This window comes from Centroberyx gerrardi, chromosome 2 (genome assembly GCF_048128805.1).
Source record: "Centroberyx gerrardi isolate f3 chromosome 2, fCenGer3.hap1.cur.20231027, whole genome shotgun sequence".
In the NCBI taxonomy this organism is placed as follows: Eukaryota; Metazoa; Chordata; class Actinopteri; order Beryciformes; family Berycidae; genus Centroberyx; species Centroberyx gerrardi.
The window spans coordinates 32,776,683-32,798,813 of record NC_135998.1 but is presented as its reverse complement, the minus strand read 5'-3'; the positions used below and the strand labels follow the sequence as shown (position 1 = coordinate 32,798,813).

General features: G+C 41.8%; 1 protein-coding gene across 1 annotated transcript in view; it reads right to left on the bottom strand.

Moving 5' to 3' along the window:
* tln1 (talin 1) overlaps positions 1-22,131 on the bottom strand; it is a 93,852-nt gene that overhangs the window by 22,244 nt on the left and 49,477 nt on the right. Inside the window, exons 20-40 of the mRNA XM_071926126.2 lie at positions 20,490-20,784; positions 19,384-19,550; positions 19,114-19,242; positions 16,463-16,576; positions 14,788-14,901; positions 13,938-14,072; positions 13,151-13,279; positions 12,739-12,841; positions 11,320-11,528; positions 10,993-11,112; positions 10,641-10,838; positions 10,361-10,500; positions 9,663-9,756; positions 8,790-8,879; positions 7,915-8,037; positions 6,031-6,174; positions 4,120-4,281; positions 3,290-3,430; positions 2,420-2,601; positions 1,007-1,139; positions 42-143 (exon numbers count right to left, since the gene is read on the bottom strand). Of these exons, the coding sequence (XP_071782227.1) occupies positions 42-143; positions 1,007-1,139; positions 2,420-2,601; positions 3,290-3,430; positions 4,120-4,281; positions 6,031-6,174; positions 7,915-8,037; positions 8,790-8,879; positions 9,663-9,756; positions 10,361-10,500; positions 10,641-10,838; positions 10,993-11,112; positions 11,320-11,528; positions 12,739-12,841; positions 13,151-13,279; positions 13,938-14,072; positions 14,788-14,901; positions 16,463-16,576; positions 19,114-19,242; positions 19,384-19,550; positions 20,490-20,784 (3,024 nt within the window). The remainder of the gene's footprint in view (positions 1-41; positions 144-1,006; positions 1,140-2,419; positions 2,602-3,289; positions 3,431-4,119; positions 4,282-6,030; positions 6,175-7,914; positions 8,038-8,789; positions 8,880-9,662; positions 9,757-10,360; positions 10,501-10,640; positions 10,839-10,992; positions 11,113-11,319; positions 11,529-12,738; positions 12,842-13,150; positions 13,280-13,937; positions 14,073-14,787; positions 14,902-16,462; positions 16,577-19,113; positions 19,243-19,383; positions 19,551-20,489; positions 20,785-22,131) is intronic.

Here is a 22,131-nt window from a genome sequence, read left to right as displayed (position 1 = left end):
CGCATCTCATCAGCTCTGTAGCGTTGTGTCCTGTGTTTTACCTTGTGGCCGAGCTGGGAGGCCTCGGACCGGGCGGCGATGGCCACAGGCTCGATCAAGTTGCTGATCTCATGGACCGAGGCACCCATCTGTTCGTGGAGAGCCTGCAACACACATTCACACACACACAAACACAGACAAAATGGGTTTATGAATATACTGCCGCTCTATGGCTGCTAATACATGCTGTAGATATTAGGAACAGTGCAATCTGAATTGCAATGTTCCTATGGGAGTGAATACACAGCAACCCAGATCCCTCATCGATAAAGTACACACACCTACACACACACACACACACACACCACTATGAAACCAAACCCCTTAATTTTATCCCTGAAATGCCCTTAATTTCTCATTCCATAAACATTAATTATCCATTAAAAATAACAGCTTTAATAAAGTAAGGTTAGTATCATGGGATTTTAAGGGATTTATTCATGGGTTGATTCACAGAGACACTAGTAATTACGTTTTTTTTTTATGCCTTTTGTGCAGGTTTACAGGGTTATTAATGAGTTATTAATGGAAAGTTCCTGTCTCCATGAATTTTACATGAATGATTAATTAATGAATTAAAAAGTAAGCAGTCAAACATTAAGGGGTGTTTAAGGAGGTTTTGATGGGGTCTCCTCCATTAATAACTCCCTTAGTTCATTTTAAGGGGATTTTGCATGAATTAAGGGGTGAATTAATGTAAATGTAAGGGTATTTTAAGGGATTACTGGTTCGTAGAGCACACACACACACACACACACACACACACACACACACACACACAAGAGTGACATTTGTCTACCATTTGTTCTATTCTTGTTCTTGTTTCTATTCTTATGAAAAATTCCAATTGTTTTGACAATATTGTTCATACAGCACTCATGCCACAAATGCAGGTACATTAGAGAGAGAGAGTGACAGAGTGTGTGTGTGTGTGTGTGTGTGTGTGTGTGTGTGTGTGTGTGTGTACCTCCTGGGAGATGTCCTCTCGGGGTGTGAGCTGCTGGCTGATGGCAGCCAGGGAGGCTTGGTCGACCTCGCGGATGCAGCCGTTCAGCACCTCGATCGCTTCGTCACACTCTCTTTGACCGGGAGCCTTTTCTCTGCACACACACACACACAGATGACGGGAGAGAATCTTAGAGATATTTTCTAGCAAAGAAAACCAACCAATCAATATAACACCAAACCCCTTAATTTTATCTCTGAAATGTCTTTAACTTCTCCATTACATAAGCAATTATCCATTAAAAATAACATAGCTTTAAAAATGTAAGGTTAGTGTCATGGGTTTATAAGGGATTTATTCATGGGTTGATTCACAGAGACACTAGTAATTACGATATTTTTCATGCCTTTTGTGCATGGTTTACATGGCTATTAAGTGGAAATTAATGGAAAAGTTCCTGTCTCCCTGAATTTTTCATTAAAATAGAAAGTAAGGAGTCAAGGGGGGTGTTCTCCTCCATTAATAACTCCCTTAATTAATTTTAAGGGGATTTTGCATGAATTAAGGGCTGAATTAATGTAAATTAATGAAAATGTAAGGTTATTTTAAGGAATTATATAGAATAGATATTATGCTTCATCATCTCCATGTTTGGTTTTATTTCCAACCAAAAAGCAAATGAGTCGGCTGTCCAACTACACAAATCAGACGTATAAATCAAATCAAAAGTACATCCGACATGAATGCAATATTTGCACTTAGGCTTGCTAAGTTAGCATCATATTTTAAATCACTTCTTAAAATGCACTTTCATAGCCTTGTGTTGATGTAACTGTTTATGATCTTGCTCACTATTAATCGTGTGGTGTTTTGTATGTTTTTTTAAAATCTGATTTAATTTATGTACACTGCCCGTCAAATGTTTGGGGACACCACATTTTTCTTTATTTTTATTTTTCCACATTTTAGAATAATAGTAAAGACATCAAAACTATGAAATAACACAAATGGAATTATGCAGTGACCAAAATAGTGTTAAACAAATCAAAACTATTTTATATTTTAGATTCTTTAAAGTAGCCGCCCTTTGCCTTGATGGAAAGGCAAAAGGCTTTGGAAAGAAATTCATACATAGGATCAACTTCACTATTTATATTTGTCTAAGAAACACATTTCAAGCATTTAAGCAGAAGCCTTTAGATCAAAATGGCTTTAAGAGAATGAAAAACATTCAATCAGGTGTGTCCAAACTTTTGACAGGCAGTGTATATATTTACTCTTCTTTTTAAGTATTTTCTCTTGCTTGTGCTTACCTTTATCCCCTCATTATGTATTTTACTAGTCTTGTTTTTATGTCTTCCTGTAAAGCACTACGATATATGTGCTATATAAACATTATTACTGTTGTTGTTGTTTTTGTTATTATTATTATACCTCATGTTGGTGATCAGTTTCTTGATGGAGTCGGATACAGTCCTGGAGTGTCCGGCCAGCACCGACCACTTGGGGGGGTCTTTAGGGTTGACAGCCAGGGAGCGGGCGGTCTGGATCAGGCCGGTCGAGCTCTCCAGCATTGTCCTTGCCGCTGCCACAATGGGCTCCATGGCTGCATGACCCTGCGGGAGAGGTGTGTGTGTGTGTGTGTGTGTGTGTGTGTGTGTGGGGGGGGGGGGGGGGGGAGGGGGGGAGGGGGGCGGGATCAACGGATATCATGGTGAAAATGATCAACTGTAGCAAGAAATACTGAATTGCTTAATGTATCAGTTCTCAAAGTCCTTTAGGGTGTTTCCCCCGGCAAAATACGCAATAGTTTAATTTCTGTGGTCTCATGTGGGATTACTTGGGGGGGTCTGGGACATGATAATGTTTGAGAAGATGGAATTATTCATTGAATGTGGCACTGTATTACAGAACTTATATTATTGTCCTGCCAAAATATTGCAATATATGATATTATCGTGGGGGGGGGGGGGGGGGGGGGGGGTTTCGTCCAAATTACATCAAATTTAATAATTATTATTATTAACAGCCTAGAAATTATTATATTATGGGATATTCAATATTGCCGGAAATGTTCACAAAATCGCAATATTCCATAATATTGAATATCGGTCCAAGCCTAATCAGCTTCAAAGAAATGTGAATGATAAGTGAATGATGAGTCTTTTGGAAGCTCTTTTAAATTGCACAGAATACAGCCAAAAAAATGCAAAATGTGAGAATGCAGTTATGAATTGATTCGAGGTTATGATGTGCAGATGAGTGTTTGGAGAGGAGGGGGTGCCGCTGTGACCGGCGGCGTACCTCAGGGCTGATTTGGGCAGGGACGCTGGCGAACTCCGGGTTGGAGGCGAAGGCCGTCAGGTTGTCCACAGCCTCTATCAAAGGCCCGGTGGCGGCCTTACACTTCTCTCTGTTCTCCTGGTTAAACGCTCCGTCCAAAGCCTGCGCAGGAGTAACGCCATTTTGATCATGACTCCACTGACACGTCTTTGGCACTAGACAGACCTCATCGTGAATTTTAAGTAAAAATACAAATCAAGGATGCGAGGCAGAGGTGTGACCAAGTCAACTTTGCTCGAGTCCCAAGTCAGTCTCAAGTCTTGAGGCACAAGTCTCAAGTCAAGTCCCAAGTCTAAATGTAGATTTCCAAGTCAAGTCCAAGTCGAGTCCATGTCATTAATGTCAAGTCGCAAGTCTAAATGTAGAACAGCAAGTCAAGTCAGAACAAATCAAGAGTCCAGTATCAATTTAATATCTTAAAGAAAACTAAATATCTAGGATTTTTCAATGCAATATGGTTTTAATATGATAAAAACTTGGTAAGAGCATCATGAGTTTGATTTCTATAATCAGTTTCAACTTCAATAAATTCAATCATTCCATACAAATTCAGAAAACAGAATTTAAATTCAGTTGTCTGCTGGAACAAATCTCATCACTTTCAATCTAAGTCATTTACACAAACACAAGATCTCAAGTCAAGACTTTAGAAACCTTTTCAAGTCATCAAAGTACAAGTCAGAGTCAAGTCCCAAGTCACCAGAACCCAAGTCAAGTCAAGTCAAATAAAAACCCTGTCTGAGGGCTTCCCGCTGTGCAGTGGGGATATGAGGCGGACTCCAGCCACCCACCTTTATGGATTTCACCAGGTTCGCCGTGCTGTTGGCCACCTCTTTGGCCGACTGGACGAACTGCCTTTTGGCAACGGGGTTGGGTGTTTTGGAGGAGGCCAAGCGGCAGGCGTTACACAGCGCAGAGGTGTGCTTGGCAACAATGGTAGCTGCGGAGAGCACCTGGGGGAAGAAATGAGTGGAGTGAAGTGAGGGAAGTGGATAAAGGAAATGGTAGGAAATTACTTTTCCTTACCATCCCATGGACATATACACTGCCCCGTTTCCTAGCAAATCCCATTTAGAATCACTGTTAGTGTTCCTAATCCATCTGTTCATACTGTCCAATCTTGCTTTTCAGTTTGTTTGTTGTTTACGAAATATTTCCAAGATCAAGTCTTGTTTTCTATCCTCTGCTGACCTTGAGAAAGTTGTCCTTGACTCTATCACTTTGCGTTTAGATTATTGTAATTCCCTCTATTCCTGCTTGAGTCAGGAATCCCTCTCCCAGCTACAACTAGTGCAAAATGCAGTGACAAGGCCCTTAACCAGATCAAGAAGACGGGATCATATAATTCCTATTATAGCAGTTCTTCACTGGTTACCTGTTTGTTAATAGATTTGAAGATTTTACTGGTAAATTTTAAGGTATATCAGGGTCTGGCACACAGCTATATATCAGACTTTTTAACCCCTTATTAGTTGGAGCACTTCTCAAAGCACATTTGTACAGGAAAACATGTTTATAATGTACTTTTATGTCCCATTTTATCCCCGTTTGAAATCCAGTCTCCTATTTTATTTTTTCTTTACTCTCTATTTGTCTTTTTATCTACTCTTGCTTTGTCCTGATTTAAGTACTCTTTTATTAGATTTATAAATATTATTTGTTTTAGAAAGCACTTTGCAACGCTTGTTTAGAAAAGTGCAATATAAAGGTTATTATTATTATTATTATTTTTATTTTTAATATATATTTGTTATTATTATTAAAGGTTCAAGGATTCAAAAGCAATGACACTCATTAACCATGATGGACTAGATTGATTATGGCAATAATCAGTCTGATTGTACATATTGGTGTGATAATAATAATAATAATGATAATAATAATAATAATAATAATTTTATTAATGTAGCACTTTTCAAAACAAGGTTACAAAGTGCTTAACAAAACAAGATAAAAACACCAACAGAGTTCAAAAATTGTCATAAAACATAAGAATAAAAGCAAAACGGAGAAAAAGGTATTCAACTAGAAGAATAAGACAAGGATAAAAGATAAAATAAAATAATAAAAACAAGACATAAAAAAAGTATGTTTTAAAGGATAAGGCTGCTTTTTTTTTAATGCATTGCTTACCGTCAACAAATTCTATGAAAATACCAAAATCAACCCAGAAGTCATTGGCTCCAATTGTAAGCTAAAAACCTTGAAATACAGCTCACAAAGACGTAGTTTCAATTTTAAAAATCGCTAACTGTTACCATGAAAAGTCAGGCTGTTGTAGTTTTTACCAAATCAAATTCAAATGGGAACAAATTCTTCATTACGCCGGGGACTATTTTCGGTGCTATGGAACTACTTTCCTGAGATCGCAAAGTGTTTACAGCCGGCTTATTAAGTTGTTTGAGGAAAAAGTCGGCCGGCCCGGTGCATCGTGATGATGAAATATGTTGCCCAGAGCAACGGCATGGCTCTGTGACGGGTTTTTAATAGTTTTTTTAATACAATGGAGTTCTATGGCTGCTGGGACATGGCTTTATTGGGCACCGGCTACATGGACGAGACTTGTTGGCAAGACAAAATCATTGCTGATTTTGTTATTTTCATAGGATTTGTTGATGGTAAGAAATGCATTAAAAAACACCAGCCTTATCCTTTAAGGAGAGACTTAAAAGATGATACTGACACCACTGACTGATAGCTACCTGGGACTGGGTGCAGGCTGGGTCCACCAGGTTCTGGCAGGCCATCTGAATGGACTGGTTGGCCCTGGCAAACTGGGCGGGGTCCACTAGGCCGTTCTGACCTGCTGAGCTGTTGGGGTCTGATACTCCCACCAAGTAGGCAGCCTGCCAACATGGACAGATCACTGATCAGTTTACAACAACAATCACCACAGGATATTTCATGAATAATAATGAAAAAAAAACAAACGTTTATATATAACCATTATAGCCTAGAAATTTGATGTAATTTGGAGGAAATTAAATAGATTACCCCCCCAAAGAAAAACACAACCCCCCCGATAATATTGTATATCGCCATATTTTGGCGGGACAGTAGTGCAATATAAAATTTGGGATATCGCACAAGCCTATCACAGACATGTTAGAGAGTCATTTGCAGGATGAAACTAGAGCTACTAGAGAAACTAGAGCCCAAAAATGTATAAATGTATATTATGGTATAATTTGAGGCATAGACGGTAACAGTATGTATCACTGTATATTCACATTTTCTTAAAATTTCAATAAAAATGCTTCTGAAGGGATAAAAGACTGGTGTGGCAACTGTAGAGCAGCCATTAGGTTTACTGTATTCTAACTGTACTACCAGGACATATTTCTCATAGTACTGAGGTATTAGAAAAAAAAAATATATATATATATATATATAAATTAAACTTTTTTTTTTCTAACCATCTCTGAAAAATGCAACTCTCATACTTTATCAAAAAAATACAATAAAATCAAGATGCACAAAGTGAAAATAAAACTGACTTCAAGTACAATAAGACAAGAGTTTTTTTTTCCCCAGACAATATGGTCTCATTGCTTTTTGCTTTTCTCATTGCTGGCTATAAGAAAATAGTGCCAGAGAAAGTTATGCATTAGTGGCTACATGGGCACAGCAATAGATGGTGACAGATGGTGTTACGATGGGCCAAATACAGTTTTAGAGAATGAATGTTGTGCTGAATGTGGTGCAGAAATGTTTGTGTTCTGTGGTGGAACAAGACACATACATTACTACACCAAACCCCTTAATTTTATCCCTGAATTGTCCTTCATTTCTCCATTACATAAACATGAATTATCCATTAAAAATAACATAGCTTTAAAAAAAGTAATGTTAGTATCATGGGTTTATAAGGGATTTATTCATGGGTTGATTCATTGAAACACTAGTAATTAAGGAATTTTTCATGCGTTTTGTGCATGGTTTACAGGTTTATTAAGTGGAAATTCATGGAAAAGTTCCTGTCTCCCTGAATTTTTCATTAAATTAGAAAGTAAGGAGTCAAGATTAAGGGGGTGTTTAAGGAGGTTTCAATGGGGTCTCCTCCATGAATTACTCCCTTAATTCATTTTAAGGGGATTTTGCATGAATTAAGGGGCGCATTAATGAAAATGTAAGGTTATTCTAAGGGATTACTGGTTCATAGAGAGTTGCGTGTTCAGCAAAATACTGAACTGAACTGCTCTGCGAAGCATGACTCAGTGAGTCTCTGAAGGCGTTACGTAAAATAATCGCAGAGCATGAGGTTAGCTTGTGTTGCTCTCAGGTTTCTGCAGTGGCCTTAAAAAATGTGGATGTGTGAACGACGGATATGCATGTAAAGCATTTCCATATCCATATGATATCCAGTGTGTTGCTTCCCAACTCAAACTCCTCCCTCTGCATATGTGATTCACATTGGTAGCTCAAGATATTAATCACCAGTGTCTGAAGCCTGGCATTGACTGGATTACACCAGCATGTTCAAGCGTGAATCTTGCTTGCATGCTATGTGTGTCAATGCTTTGGTTTCTCTTTCAGACTAGAGAGTCTGATATTATAATAATGATAGTACAATAATGTTATTTTACCTGTGCAGCTGCTTCAGTGAGGCCGCACAAGGCTTTGGAGCCGCCGCTGACCGAATCCCCAAACTCTGGCAGGTTGGAGTTCTTGGCATTGTGGGAAATGCCGGCCATGGACTCACCAAGGACCTGTCAACAGGAACATGAAAGATTTGGGAAGAAGACGTGATTTAGTTGCACTGCAAAAAATGACCAGTGATTTTAAGCTTATTTTATGATGTTTTTAGTCAAATTATCTCACTGCACTGGCTGATAATCTTGCTGGTTTCAATACACTTCACTTGATACATGCCAAAATGGCTTCTTTCAAGAAATCATCATAAACCAATGAAGAAAATATTGAAACGAGGAACTTTCTCCAAGACAATTTCATTTCCACCAAGTAAATGTCCTGAAACAAGTTACATTCTCCTGAAAAAAGTCACATTTGTTGAAACCGGTAAAATTATGTGCCGATGATTTTTTTGAAAAAATAAAATAAAATAAAAAAATAAGCTTGATAAGTCTGGATACAAGATAAAATAACTGTTTGTCAGTTTTTGCAGTGTATAAAAATATCTTCATTGCATTTGCAAAGACAATGACACAACACAGGAATGAGTACAAAGCATGACCATAAAAGACAAAACAACAAAAAATGAATAAATAGAACGACTGAGGTAGCCGTGTCGTGTCCGTATATAATAACATAATGTACATTTTCTAATTTTTGTGGTTTTGATGGTCTTATAAGGTTTCCACTACACTTAAGGATTAAAAATTAAGCTTAAGTAGCATCCACTCCACAGAGAGAAAGTGAATGGAAGGATTCAAATATAGACCCAGTAAAGAAATGAGAGGAGGGAGAGAGAAATGAAGGACAGAAAGATGTTTTTTCCCACCTTGGAGTTCTCCATGACGCTGTCGATGCAGTCGAAGTAAGAGAGGTCGTTGACGGCTTCAGTCGGGTTCTCCAACATCCCCCTCACCGACTGCACAGAGACGGGACACATGCCACAACACATGAGCTACAGCTACAACACATAGCACATTCTGTTATGTCAATGTGAGTTCGTTTTTCAATGTGAAAATGTATTTCTTCACATAAGAATTACATTTCTTAATGAGAGAATACATTTTCGCCACATAAGAATGACGTTTTTTCAATGTGAGAATTCACTTTTCCGTGTAAGAATTCATTTTTTCAGGTTGAGACTTCAGGTTGAGAAAGGTTGAGAGATCTTTGGAATTTTACACAGATGAGCCTGTGTTTGGGAAAGTCGCGCATGTGTGTTTTGACAGTGGGGATTTAGTCAGTCAGTCAGTCAGTCAGTCAGTCAGTCAGTCAGTCAGTCAGTTAGGGAAAAATACTATTTTTGGCCGGCCCCGCTTGGCGAGCCAGCAAAAAGTTTAACAGGAAAATGATGTTCAGAACCACTAAATTCAATGTAAATATGACATCTGAGTAACAGATGATAAGAAATGTTGAGTATATTTTTGCTGATGTGGCAATTTATCCCGAATGAAGCAAAGTGGGTGAATACTTACGCAAAATAGATTTCTCTGTTATTTTAATTTCACAACCTACGATAAATTAGAAGAACCAGTTTAATAATTACTATGTTTGGATGAAACCTGTGCAATCTCGCTTTGTGGAACAGCTCTCTGGTCAAGAGAGTTACCCAACACAAAAAAACAGGACAGACTACAAGGGCAAGGAGAAGAGGAACAAAAAAAGTAGAGGAGAGGATTGATGGACGGATGGTGGTAGCTACCTCCAGCTCTCTGAGAGCGTTGTCGCACTCCTTCTGGCCAGGAGCCTGCTGAGTGCACATGGTGATGAGCTGGTTGATGCTGTCTGTAACTGCCCTGTGGGGGGGGGGGGGGTTTAAAAGAGGAGCAAGCAAAACAATTTATAAACCGATTAATTAAAATGCTTTTAAATGGGCCATTTAATAAAACTATTTATAAAACAATTAAAGCTCTATGTGATAACTTGGCACGTCTGTTCAGAATTCGCATCTGCACTCGATTTTACTGCCGTTGCACTTTTAATAACGTCAAACAACAAACAAGCGTGTGCTTATTTGATATGTAAACACTCAAGACACTGTAGGGTGCTTGGGATAAAACTATTTGTACACAAACACTCACAATACTCTAAAATGCTTGGGATGAAATGCTGTGTCTGCGGCTGTAGAATACTACTCACAAAAGCTAATAGGCTAATATATAGCTACGATACTAACGCGGCAGTTAGCATTAGTGTTAGCGTCTGCTAACATAGTACCCGAATGTTACGTAAAACACACCGGCAGGAAAACAGTAGTCTCTAATTTCTAGCTGTTAGAAGAGGGAGCGGATTGTGCCGCAGAAGAATCATCCCAGGTAAATTAACCATAAACTATGCTGAGCCCTGCAAACAGCTGCCAGGACTTCCATATTTTCAATGATGGCTGGATGTGTCTCTTACCGAGCGGCAGCTGCCAGCTGGTTCTTCAGGTTGGGAGAGTTGGGGTCGGTGGAGAGGGCTTTGGCGGCCAGCAGCAGCTTGCTAGAAGACATGGAGATGGTCTTCAGGTTGGACACAACCTGGGTCTGGTCCTCTTTAGTCTGAAGGCGAGAAGGAAGAAGGTTAATTAAGTTCACTTCATGAGTACGGGGGTGTGCATCTTACTGTATTGCAATAACTACATACTGTATGTAGTTAAAATAAAATAATTTGACAATGAAATGAGAATGAGAATGCTCACCTGGGATGTGCCAGCCATGTCGACGCCGGCCCCGAGGAAGCTGCTGAAATCCTGCCCAAACTTGCTGGTGGCCCTGGCCAGGTCCTGGGTGGTCCCCCTGGACGACTGGACCAGCTCGTTGGCCGACTGGTTCAGACCGGCCGCTGCCTCGTTCAGCTGGGCCTGAACCTCCTGGAAACTCATTCCGCTGGACGGGAACTGCGGAGGACAGGGGCGAGAAATGAGAGGGGTTACGAAAACCATTTTGAAAGTCCAGTTCTGTGTCTTTGGATCATGCCAGCAATCACTTTGTAAGAGCGAGGCGTTCTGCCTTTAACTGCACATTTGATATAAAGAGGGATTGTATACTAACAGAATCAGCCAGTAGCGTCTTGCTGGCTTCGCCCACGGTGCGAATGGCGTTGTCCACATCCCTCTGGCCTGGAAGGCAGTTCACAGACCGGTTCAGGGCCTGAGACACTGCCTTAGCCACCTACACACACACACAGAATTATAACTATGAGTACACACAAAGTTTCGTACCCTTCAACATCATACATTTCGTACTTTCTACTCTCATATTCGTACGCATTACATTCTCTTCAATGATTACTGGTCACTGAGATGCTTGCATTATTACTGCTATTATTGAATCTGCTCTGTCTTAATTAGTCTGTCCTCTGTCCTCTGTCTCTCTGACCTGGGCCAGCCTCTGCTGACTCTCCGGGTCTCCCGGCTTGGAGATGGCCCTCTTGGTCTCTTCGATCAGGTTGGCCGACTTGTCCATGACGTCCGCGGCGCAGTCCAGCATGGCGTTGCGGGCAGGCGGGTCGGCCGTGGTGGCGGCGACTCCTCGAGCAGATGAGGCCAGGGAGCGCAGGGCCTGGGCAACATCTCTGGCTGCCATGCCTGGGACACAACAGGAGAGACCGGGTGTCGGAGAGAGCAGGTCCAAACAAGGTCCAAACAAGCTGAAAAGTCCTAAGTCCTAGGTCCAAGGTCCTAAGCTGAAACACGTACAGTAGGTGGTGTTTGTAAAATATATTTACCCTCCAAATAAAGGTATTTGATACCTTTATTTGATATAAAGGTAGTTGAAACCTGGATTTATATACTTTCGTGATGCTACAAGTATTTTTCAATTGTTACGTTTTCTATGTACTTCCTTCCAACCCATGATCTGCCTGTGAAGTTGGTTTGAAATCCTTATGCATTCTAAAATGTCTGGCAAGGGAGAGGGCAAGAAAAAAGACAATGAAGGCACCCAAGAAACCAAAGACCAATGATGAGGACTTGGCCTTTAAGACCCTTGATTAACTTACACCTACATTCTTTTCAATAATTCCATCATACTTTGGTGTAGAGACTTACTTTAAAATCCGTCCTGTCGCAAATCTCTGCGGCTATCCAGCAAGCCCTCACGCGCATTTATGTTTATGAGTCTTTGGAATACATCGGTAAACTTCAATGTTTTTTGAAACACTTACCCTTCGCTGACTAAGAAAATCAGTCCTCAAACGTTTTTTAGCTGGCTACTGCAAAACTTATTGATAACACAGAGAGGTGAAATGGTCAATCAAAACATTTATTTGCCAAAAATTTGGTGTATCCCCATAAACGACAAGCAACATATTCAGATGCAGATTGTAACTTCCACTCCTAATAGTTGCCTCCTTTAAAATTGACAGTAAATCCCTCATCTCTCTTGTTGAGAATGTATTTTTGACAAGTATGTTACTATCCGAGTTGCCTGCCACCTCTTTGGTTTGCATTATCTTCCTGGTTAGATCTGCATATGAAAGTTTATTTTCATCTATGTGGTTGCTATTGGTTGACTGGAAGCACAATGCATTTCCACTTTGTTGTGGCCAAATTTGACTCTCTGGAAGTGGTTCGGGTGATCGGATCTTAATCTTAATGTGTCTATAGTGCATTTACACCTGGATTTGATGCGTTTTTGTTATTACAATCTGATCACCCAGGATCCAGGTTAATGCCAGATGCAAAGAGTCGGTCATTTTAAAAGAGAATGAATGAATGAATGAGTAAACATTTTGGATATGCTTTCCAGAGATGTTTTCTACTGCTTTTGTTCTAAGTGCGTTTATGTGAAAGGTACCTGTGTAGTTTTCGTTGCCCTGGGTGGCCTCGCTCAGAAGCTGGGCGATGGCCGAGCTCACAGCCTTGGTGCTGGTCCCCAGATCCTGGGAGCACTTCTCCAACTGAACAACACAAAATAGTGAGACTAAACTGCTAAGAAAACATAGCATCCCTTGTAGCTCTTGTTCTATTATTTTCTTTCTTTTCTTAGCACTTGTTACATGATGGTTCTATAAGCACTAAAGCCCCGACTCAGCACTCATCATTTTGGTTACTTGTAATGTTGGTGATCTACGATTTGAAGCTTACTGTCCTCAGCGGAAGTCATTGGCACAGCTGGTGAAAAAAAATGTAGGGAAGAAAGTGTGTGTGTGTGTGTGTGTGTGTGCGTGTGTGTATGTGTGTGTGTGTGTGTGTGTGAAGCCACTCACCGTCTCTCCCGGCAGGGGTTTGAGTTTCCCTGCCTCGGCGGAGGCCTTCGCCTCCTGCATGTCCTTCTCCAGACCCCTCACCATCGAGAGAGCATTATCTATCTCCAGTGGACCACATGCTTCCTGAGCCTACACACACGCGCACACACACACACACACACACACGCACACACACACACACACACACACACACACAGACAGTCAGACAGTCTTTTTATGTGCACTTATGTTCCTATATGCACTGTATTGTATCTCTAAGTGAGCTATGCACCAGCGAAAGACAAATTTCCATTATTGCCTGCACCAATGGACAATAAAGTTTTCTTGAATCTTGAATCTCCTCTTGAAGAATGACTGTTTGATCATAGTTTCTCTGTTATCTCTCTACCTACAATACAGATAGTCATGGAATTCTGGGCAAAATCATATCTAACAATAAAAATATTCTCAGATTTGGGTCAGAGAGAGTGTACTAAATTAGGGGTCCTTGATATGAGAGGTTGAGAATCACTGGTATAGACCACTTACTGGTGCACACTCAATACAATGTCAACACAATAGTTATGACTTCAGATCTTCAGATTACTTGTGGCTGATCAGTCATTGTCACAGCACAAACATGAGTTCAGTAACTAGTAGATTTCAGGAATTAGAAATAAAGTAGTAAAGTACTAGTAAAAACTTTCAGCAGTAGTTTTCAAGCTAAGTTAGACCTGTTCTGGAGCTGTGAAATTACCAAAAATATCAGTCAATTGATAACACAGTGTATCATGTAAACGGGCAGTACCTTCTGTGAAGCGGTGCGCAGCTCAGCCAGGGCGCTGGCCAGGTTCTTGGCACACTGGCTGAGCTGCATGGCCGAGGCCTGGTCGCCGATGGTGGGCACCGTGGCCTTGGCGGCGGTCACCATCTTGGCACCGGGCTGGCAAAGGAGAAGGAGATAGAAGCTAGTATCAAAAATAGCTTAGCTTTCATTTCAAAGATAGGACGACACACACACACACATCACATGAGTGCATTTTAAGAAAAGAGATGAGAGAAAGAGCCCTTTATCACCGTCAAGTCTCAAAGGGATTTACATGGCATCATATACATGTGATATACCATACTACATCATTCATATACATACTACATATACTTATATACACACACATCATATATATCTTATACTACATCACATACATATTTCATCATTTACTACATCATATACATACTGTACATCATATACTATGTCATATACATACATCATATACCATACTATACACAAACACACTCATGCCTATGAGCATGTCTTTGGACACACTCTTATCCTAATTTCCATTTCATGTATTTCATGTGTTCATGTGTTCATGTATATGTATTTTATGTTTTTGTGTATGGTCTATCGTCCTAAGAGTTGCACTGAGTTCCTATCAACTTTGAAATTATTATTATTATAAATTATTATTAAATTATTGAATCTTGAATCTTGTACTGGACAGCTCCCAGTGTGGAACTCAGTGTAGGACTGGGAAAAACACACGGAGCTCAGTTGATATTCCCCTGGATAAATAAAGGCTAAAATAAAAATAAGATTTAAGTGTATATATTATTTAGTGGATGAAGTGATTGTGGTATGGTGGATTTTCATGTCTGACCTGCAGGAAGTTCTGGCTGGCACCGATGAGGGCGAGCTGGGCGCTGGGGCTGTCGGGCTGGGACTGGCTGCCTCTGACACCCTGGACCAGCTGGGGGATCTGCTCAGCCACCACCTGACACACACACACACACACAAACACACACACACACACAGGACATTACATAACATTTTTATAAACTTGATAGCATAAATTTACTTTAATAACTTAATTGTATTGTACCGTTTGTTTTGTGTTTGATATCTTTGTGATTTTACACTGTCATAGCCCTTTACATGACCTTTACCTTTATCTTACCTTTAATACCTTAATGACTGCCATCGGACCCCCACCCTACACCGACGATTGATTTATTGTTTGCCCGTAAAGCATTTTATTTGCTTTTAATGTACAAGAAGAAAAACTGTCGCGCCTTCGTCTTTAAACCAAGGTGCATGAACTGGAAATAACTAGAAAAAGAATAAATTCAGCTGCTCTTGGAGGCCGATGGATGCTCTTCAAGAAAAACCAATAAAAAAAACAATAAAAACCAACGCATTTCAGCAACATGCCTTCATCAGGGTTACATGAAACAAGAACAATGGAGCTTAAATACCTATATCTAGAATGGCACACATTTTTTTGTTTTAACAGGTTAGGTTATGGTTGTTTTAACTTGGAAATATTTCCCACAGGACATGGTAAGTTATCGGTTATAGGCATGACGTTACTGTGAAACTACTGGGGAAGGTTTGCTTTAGTATACGGTGCTCACCTGGTGAAGTTACATGGTAGCTGCAGTGAAATAACTGAAAATGATTTGACGTTTTGAAAAAGAGCCACATGGATTCTTCTCATAAAACTCATTAATGTCATGTAGGGACTGGATAGGTAGGCTACTGTAAGGACTGGATAGATACTGTGAAACTACTGGGATTGGTCACACATGGATTCTTCTCATAAAACTCTTTAATCTGCTGTAAGGACTGGGTAGGTACTGTAAGGACTGAGTAGTTACTGTGAAACTACTGGGAATGGTTTGCTTTAGTATACGGTGCTCACCTGGTGAAGTTACATGGTAGCTGCAGTGAAATAACTGAAAATTATTTGACGTTTGACAAAGAGCCACATGGATTCTTCTCGTAAAACTCATTAATGTCCTGTAAGGACTGGGTAGGTACTGATAACTACATGATACCTTCTGTTAGGCATAGCGATAACTCTGAATTCCTCTGAGGTTCTTCACTGGGAAATTATCCAAATGTCCTGTAAGGACCGAGAAGCAACTGATAGTTATAGGGTCAGTACTGATAATGATAAAAGAAACTGAATTATACCTCCTGGGAGATGTAACTGTAACTACTGTCTAACTCTGACTAATGCGTACTAACCACCAGGTAACTTCTGCAAGTTCTATTTCTTCTAGTTCTTGCAATATCTGGCAGCTACCCTGTTCTTTCAGCACCGTATGCTAAAGTCCTACCAAAGTTTCATCTAATCTCATCTTATCTTAAAACCAGTGATTGCAGATAGAATGCAGCGTAACAGGATGCTTATAGCACATGTGAGACTGTAAAACAGAGAAAAAGAGAGACAGTCAAAGGGAGAAATGACATATGGTTGAAAAAGCAACCCAACCATCTGAACTGTCCAGTGAGGTGAAGAAACCAAAAAAAGCACGCGAGGTGTGTTTTACCTTGCAGCTCTGGACGAGCTGCTGCTGGGCGGCCAAGTTCTTATTGGACGAGGCGGCGTGCTGGGCGGCGGCGATGGTCTGAGTGGCGGCCGCTGCAGCCTGTTTTGCCGCATTCTGCCAGGAAACAAGAAGTGGCAAATAGAGATGTCTGAGACAGCTGAGAGTCTTTGCAATCTTTGAAGTATTTTGCGAATAAAGTAAAACTCAACAAAGCATTTATGATTTTCAGCTTCTGAACTGGCGAGTGTGGATCTTTGATGGACAGTTTAAACTCTGACTCTTTCAAATCTTTATGGAATGTAGGAAGGGGGGCGCCTTCCTACATTCCATAAAGATTTGAAACCTAACTTGATATTAAAGCATGGAGCAGTGTACATGTCAAGGCAAGCCCGACAAGTCGGCTGTGGGTGGTCGGTTGAGAAAAGTTGGCCACAGCTGAACGTTTAATGGTAATCTGTCTTCAACAGCCAATCAGATTTCCCCCCTTCCTTGTTTCCCTACCAGTGCGATTCCTTTTATGAACAATAGTTCCACCTGGCAAGCGGATGAGAGGTTGATTCCAGCCATTCAAAGCTTCCCAGTTCCCTAAAACTTTAATCTGAAAGACTACTGGAATAATACTTGAAGAACGGTTGCATCGATCGTTGGGGCTGATGACAAGCTCTGAAGTTGTTTTATGGAGTTTTTCCTGTTTTTCTGTCGCTTCTCGCCTCCATCTCCTTTCCTTTTCTGTCGCTTCTCGCCCTCCATCTCCTTTCCTTTTCTGTCGCTTCTCGCCTCTAGCTCCTTTCCTTTTCTGTCGCTTCTCGCCTCCATCTCCTTTCCTTTTCTGTCACTTCTCGCCCTCCATCTCCTTTCCTTTTCTGTCGCTTCTCGCCTCTATCTCCTTTCCTTTTCTGTCGCTTCTCGCCTCCATCTCCTTTCCTTTTTTGTCGCTTCTCGCCTCTATCTCCTTTCCTTTTCTGTCGCCTCTCGCCTCTATCTCCTTTCCTTTTCTGTCGCTTCTCGCCTCTCGCTCCTTTCCTTTTTTGTCGCTTCTCGCCTCTATCTCCTTTCCTTTTCTGTCGCCTCTCGCCTCTAGCTCCTTTCCTTTTCTGTCACTTCTCGCCTCTCGCTCCTTTCCTTTTCTGTCGCTTCTCGCCTCTATCTCCTTTCCTTTTCTGTCGCTTCTCGCCTCCATCTCCTTTCCTTTTCTGTCGCTTCTCGCCTCTATCTCCTTTCCTTTTCTGTCGCTTCTCGCCCTCCATCTCCTTTCCTTTTGTCGCTTCTCGCCCTCCATCTCCTTTTCTGTCGCTTCTCGCCCTCCATCTCCTTTCCTTTTCTGTCGCTTCTCGCCTCTATCTCCTTTCCTTTTCTGTCGCTTCTCGCCCTCCATCTCCTTTCCTTTTCTGTCGCTTCTCGCCTCTCGCTCCTTTCCTTTTCTGTCGCTTCTCGCCCTCCATCTCCTTTCCTTTTCTGTCGCTTCTCGCCTCTATCTCCTTTCCTTTTCTGTCGCTTCTCGCCCTCCATCTCCTTTCCTTTTCTGTCGCTTCTCGCCTCTAGCTCCTTTCCTTTTCTGTCGCTTCTCGCCCTCCATCTCCTTTCCTTTTCTGTCGCTTCTCGCCTCTCGCTCCTTTCCTTTTCTGTCGCTTCTCGCCCTCCATCTCCTTTCCTTTTCTGTCGCTTCTCGCCTCCATCTCCTTTCCTTTTCTGTCGCTTCTTGCCTCTATCTCCTTTCCTTTTCTGTCGCTTCTCGCCTCCATCTCCTTTCCTTTTCTGTCACTTCTCGCCCTCCATCTCCTTTCCTTTTCTGTCGCTTCTCGCCTCTATCTCCTTTCCTTTTCTGTCGCTTCTCGCCCTCCATCTCCTTTCCTTTTCTGTCGCTTCTCGCCTCTATCTCCTTTCCTTTTCTGTCGCTTCTCGCCTCTATCTCCTTTCCTTTTCTGTCGCTTCTCGCCTCCATCTCCTTTCCTTTTCTGTCGCTTCTCGCCTCCATCTCCTTTCCTTTTCTGTCGCCTCTCGCCTCCATCTCCTTTCCTTTTCTGTCGCTTCTCGCCTCTCGCTCCTTTCCTTTTCTGTCGCTTCTCGCCCTCCATCTCCTTTCCTTTTCTGTCGCTTCTCGCCCTCCATCTCCTTTCCTTTTCTGTCGCTTCTCGCCTCTATCTCCTTTCCTTTTCTGTCGCTTCTCGCCTCTATCTCCTTTCCTTTTCTGTCGCTTCTCGCCCTCCATCTCCTTTCCTTTTCTGTCGCTTCTCGCCTCTCGCTCCTTTCCTTTTCTGTCGCTTCTCGCCTCTATCTCCTTTCCTTTTCTGTCGCTTCTCGCCCTCCATCTCCTTTCCTTTTCTGTCGCTTCTCGCCTCTATCTCCTTTCCTTTTCTGTCGCTTCTCGCCTCCATCTCCTTTCCTTTTCTGTCGCTTCTCGCCCTCCATCTCCTTTCCTTTTCTGTCGCTTCTCGCCTCTATCTCCTTTCCTTTTCTGTCGCTTTTCGCCTCTATCTCCTTTCCTTTTCTGTCGCCTCTCGCTCCTTTCCTTTTCTGTCGCTTCTCGCCTCTCGCTCCTTTCCTTTTCTGTCGCTTCTCGCCCTCCATCTCCTTTCCTTTTCTGTCGCTTCTCGCCCTCCATCTCCTTTCCTTTTCTGTCGCTTCTCGCCCTCCATCTCCTTTCCTTTTACCTCCAGCTTGTTGACCAGCCGCTTCTTGATGGCGTTCTGCGCGGCGGCGTTGGTGGCCATGCGGAGGCCCTCGGCGGCCTCCCGCAACTTCTGCTGCTGCTCCTCGCTGTCAGGGTTTGCTGCTGCGCCCTAGGGTGACACACACACACACACACACACTTATTATCATACACTAAACCAATCAAGACTAAATTCATGCACTGCACACGCATACAAACACCTGTTCATACTGTAAACACACATACAATAGAAGAGAAACATAATGCAAACCTTAGCGGCCTCCACCATCTTGGCAGTGGCGTCGGCCAACAGCTTGGCAGCCGACAGCAGCTTGCGCGAGTTCTCCAGGTCTGACTCGCCCTCGGCGTCCATCTTGATGGCGTTGACCAGGTCGGAGGTGGCCTGGGCCAGGATGCGCGCCTGGCGCACCATCTCACCTGGCGGATGAGAGGAGAGAGAAAGGAAGAGAAGAAGAAGAACTGTTTAAAAGGAAAATTCCACCCGTGGATCCTCTTATGCGGTTATCATGAATTTGTGATGTTTTTTGGTGTACCCACTTTCTCTCAACCTGCCTCGTCTACTTCTACTTCAGTTAGTGATTTCCTACATTTCCCAGAATGCCTTTTTGTCAACGAGAAGGGGTGTGAGCTTGTTGCACTCAGCTGCGGGTTATACGTGTAGGTGGAGAGAGCGATAGTGATATGGATAACGGAGCTGAAGGTATCTTTGCCTCTTCTATGATGGAGTCAGGTGTCACCCTCTATAGAGTACAACAGGAGGTGACATCACCTGGCACCAAAGACCAGCCAATAGCAGATGGCCAGTTCAGTACCCTACTTTTCACCATTAGGCGTCAGACTTTACCAAATATTTGGATTTGGGGTTTAGTTACTCTTTAAGAGTGAAAGAAAATTACATATTTACAGATTATCAAGGGGAAGCATATGCAGTGAAAACCACAGACATAGAACTGAAACTGGGGCACGGCCAAATTTAGAAATAGAAAGAAAGAGCAGCAGCATGTGATGATCAACAGTATTGAAGGCACTTAAATCAAGAAAAAAGACAACAGACACTGAGCCCTGGTCAGTCTGTAACAACACAGAGAATATTTTTATCGTTAGATATGATTTTGTCCAGAATCCCATGACTATCTGTATTGTAGGTAGAGAGATAACAGAGAAACTATGATCAAAACAGTCACTCTTCTACATTCTCTAATTGTGTTAACCTCTTGTAAATTAAATAATGGTGAAGTTTAACAATTCATCAATTTGCTGGGGACCCCCTGGAACCCCCTCAAGGAGCCCTGGTGGTCCCCGGACCCCACGTTGAGAACTACACTGCCCCCCCACCGCTGACTCCCTTCCACCTACCAGCGTCTCCCATGGAGCTGAAGATGTTCTCGGTGACGTCCAGGATGCGGTCGGTGGCTTCTCCGTGGCGTCCGATGGGCTGGCCCCCGCTCGCGTACTGTTTGATGTGCTGGAGCAGCTCGTTGAGGGCCTGAGTGACGCCCGTGGCGGCCACGCCCACCTGCTTCAGGAGGCCCTCGTCGCTGGTGGCGCCCTGCGACGCCTCCACGCAGCCTTCCACGGACTTGGCCACCAGTTTCCCCGCTTCGATCAGCTGCTCCTGGCACACGGGGGAGCTGATGGTCGGGGCCACCACCTAGAGACGGAGGAGGATGAAGTGAATGTGGGAGCGTGGAAGAAAGAGAGATTATGCTGCATTCACATCGTATGGGAAAAACAGAGATATGAGCTTCCAACTAGAAAATGCTGGTCACCTCACTTGCGGTTTAGAAATGAACCCCAATTTATCCAAGTTCCTAAATTCTGACATCACCAACAACTGTATACCTATTGTCAAGTGTAGGGATATATTCTAATGATATTAAGTAATAATAATATGCCAAGTGACATCAACGGTGCCACAACACATAGTTCTTTTAAAAGTCGACTTAAAACATTTCTTTTTACTGCTGTTTTTAACTTAACACACTAATGTTGTTGTTTTTAGAGCAAATGTCTGCTGCTGTTTTACCTGAATTTATACACACTTTAAATTGTCTTTGTCCTCTGCATGTGTGCATGTGTGTGTATGTATGTTTTTTATGTATGATGATGTGTATGTTCTTATTTTATTTTATTATACATGTATTGCTCTTGGCCTTGTGAAACACATTGTGTTGCTTTTTGTATGAAATGTGCTATACAAATAAAATTTGACTTGACTTTGACTAATATTAAGTATTAAAAAGTCTTGGAATAGTATGAAAAGGTGTGAAAAGGCTGAGAATATCAAGAGACACCAAAGTCTACAGAAAATGCAATCATGTTGTTTGACAGGGAGCTTGGACACGTGAACATCAAGTCATTCAGATGGTAGTTCCCATAGGGTATGAATACAGCATTATGGCAGGAGATTGAGTTGCACTAGGGCTGCACAATTAATTGTAGATAATCATATATCGTGATTTTATGTTTGCACAATTAATAATCATGTAATTCGTCAATATTGAAGTGTTTCTTAGGTTTTCAGTTCCCTTGAAAGTCCTGGTGTGGCATCTCAAGCACAAAGTGGAAAAGAATGGATCAGCTCGATGTTAGAGTGGAAAATGCTGAGTCTTAACATGCAAATGTTGTTTTGGTTCCTAAAAATGGATCATCGTCTGTCATTTGGAGATACTTTCGTTTTAAACCAGATGATGAGAAACAAGTATTACATGTTCTAAAGTATTCAGTTCAATATAATAGACTTTATTTATCCACAAGGGGCAATTAGATTCTGTGCACTCATCAGACAAACGCAAAAATGCATCAAGGTTCTAGCTGCACCCCAAAGTAATAAAGAAGTAATTGTTTAATATTTGAATATTGTAACACAGCACCACAATAACAGTAAGACAGTAAGAGTGAAAACAAGCAAAAGTGCAATAAAATAATTTAGTTTCCTGAATCTGAGACAAATAATGTCATATTCCACGCTGTATAGGCATAACTGTATGACCGATAG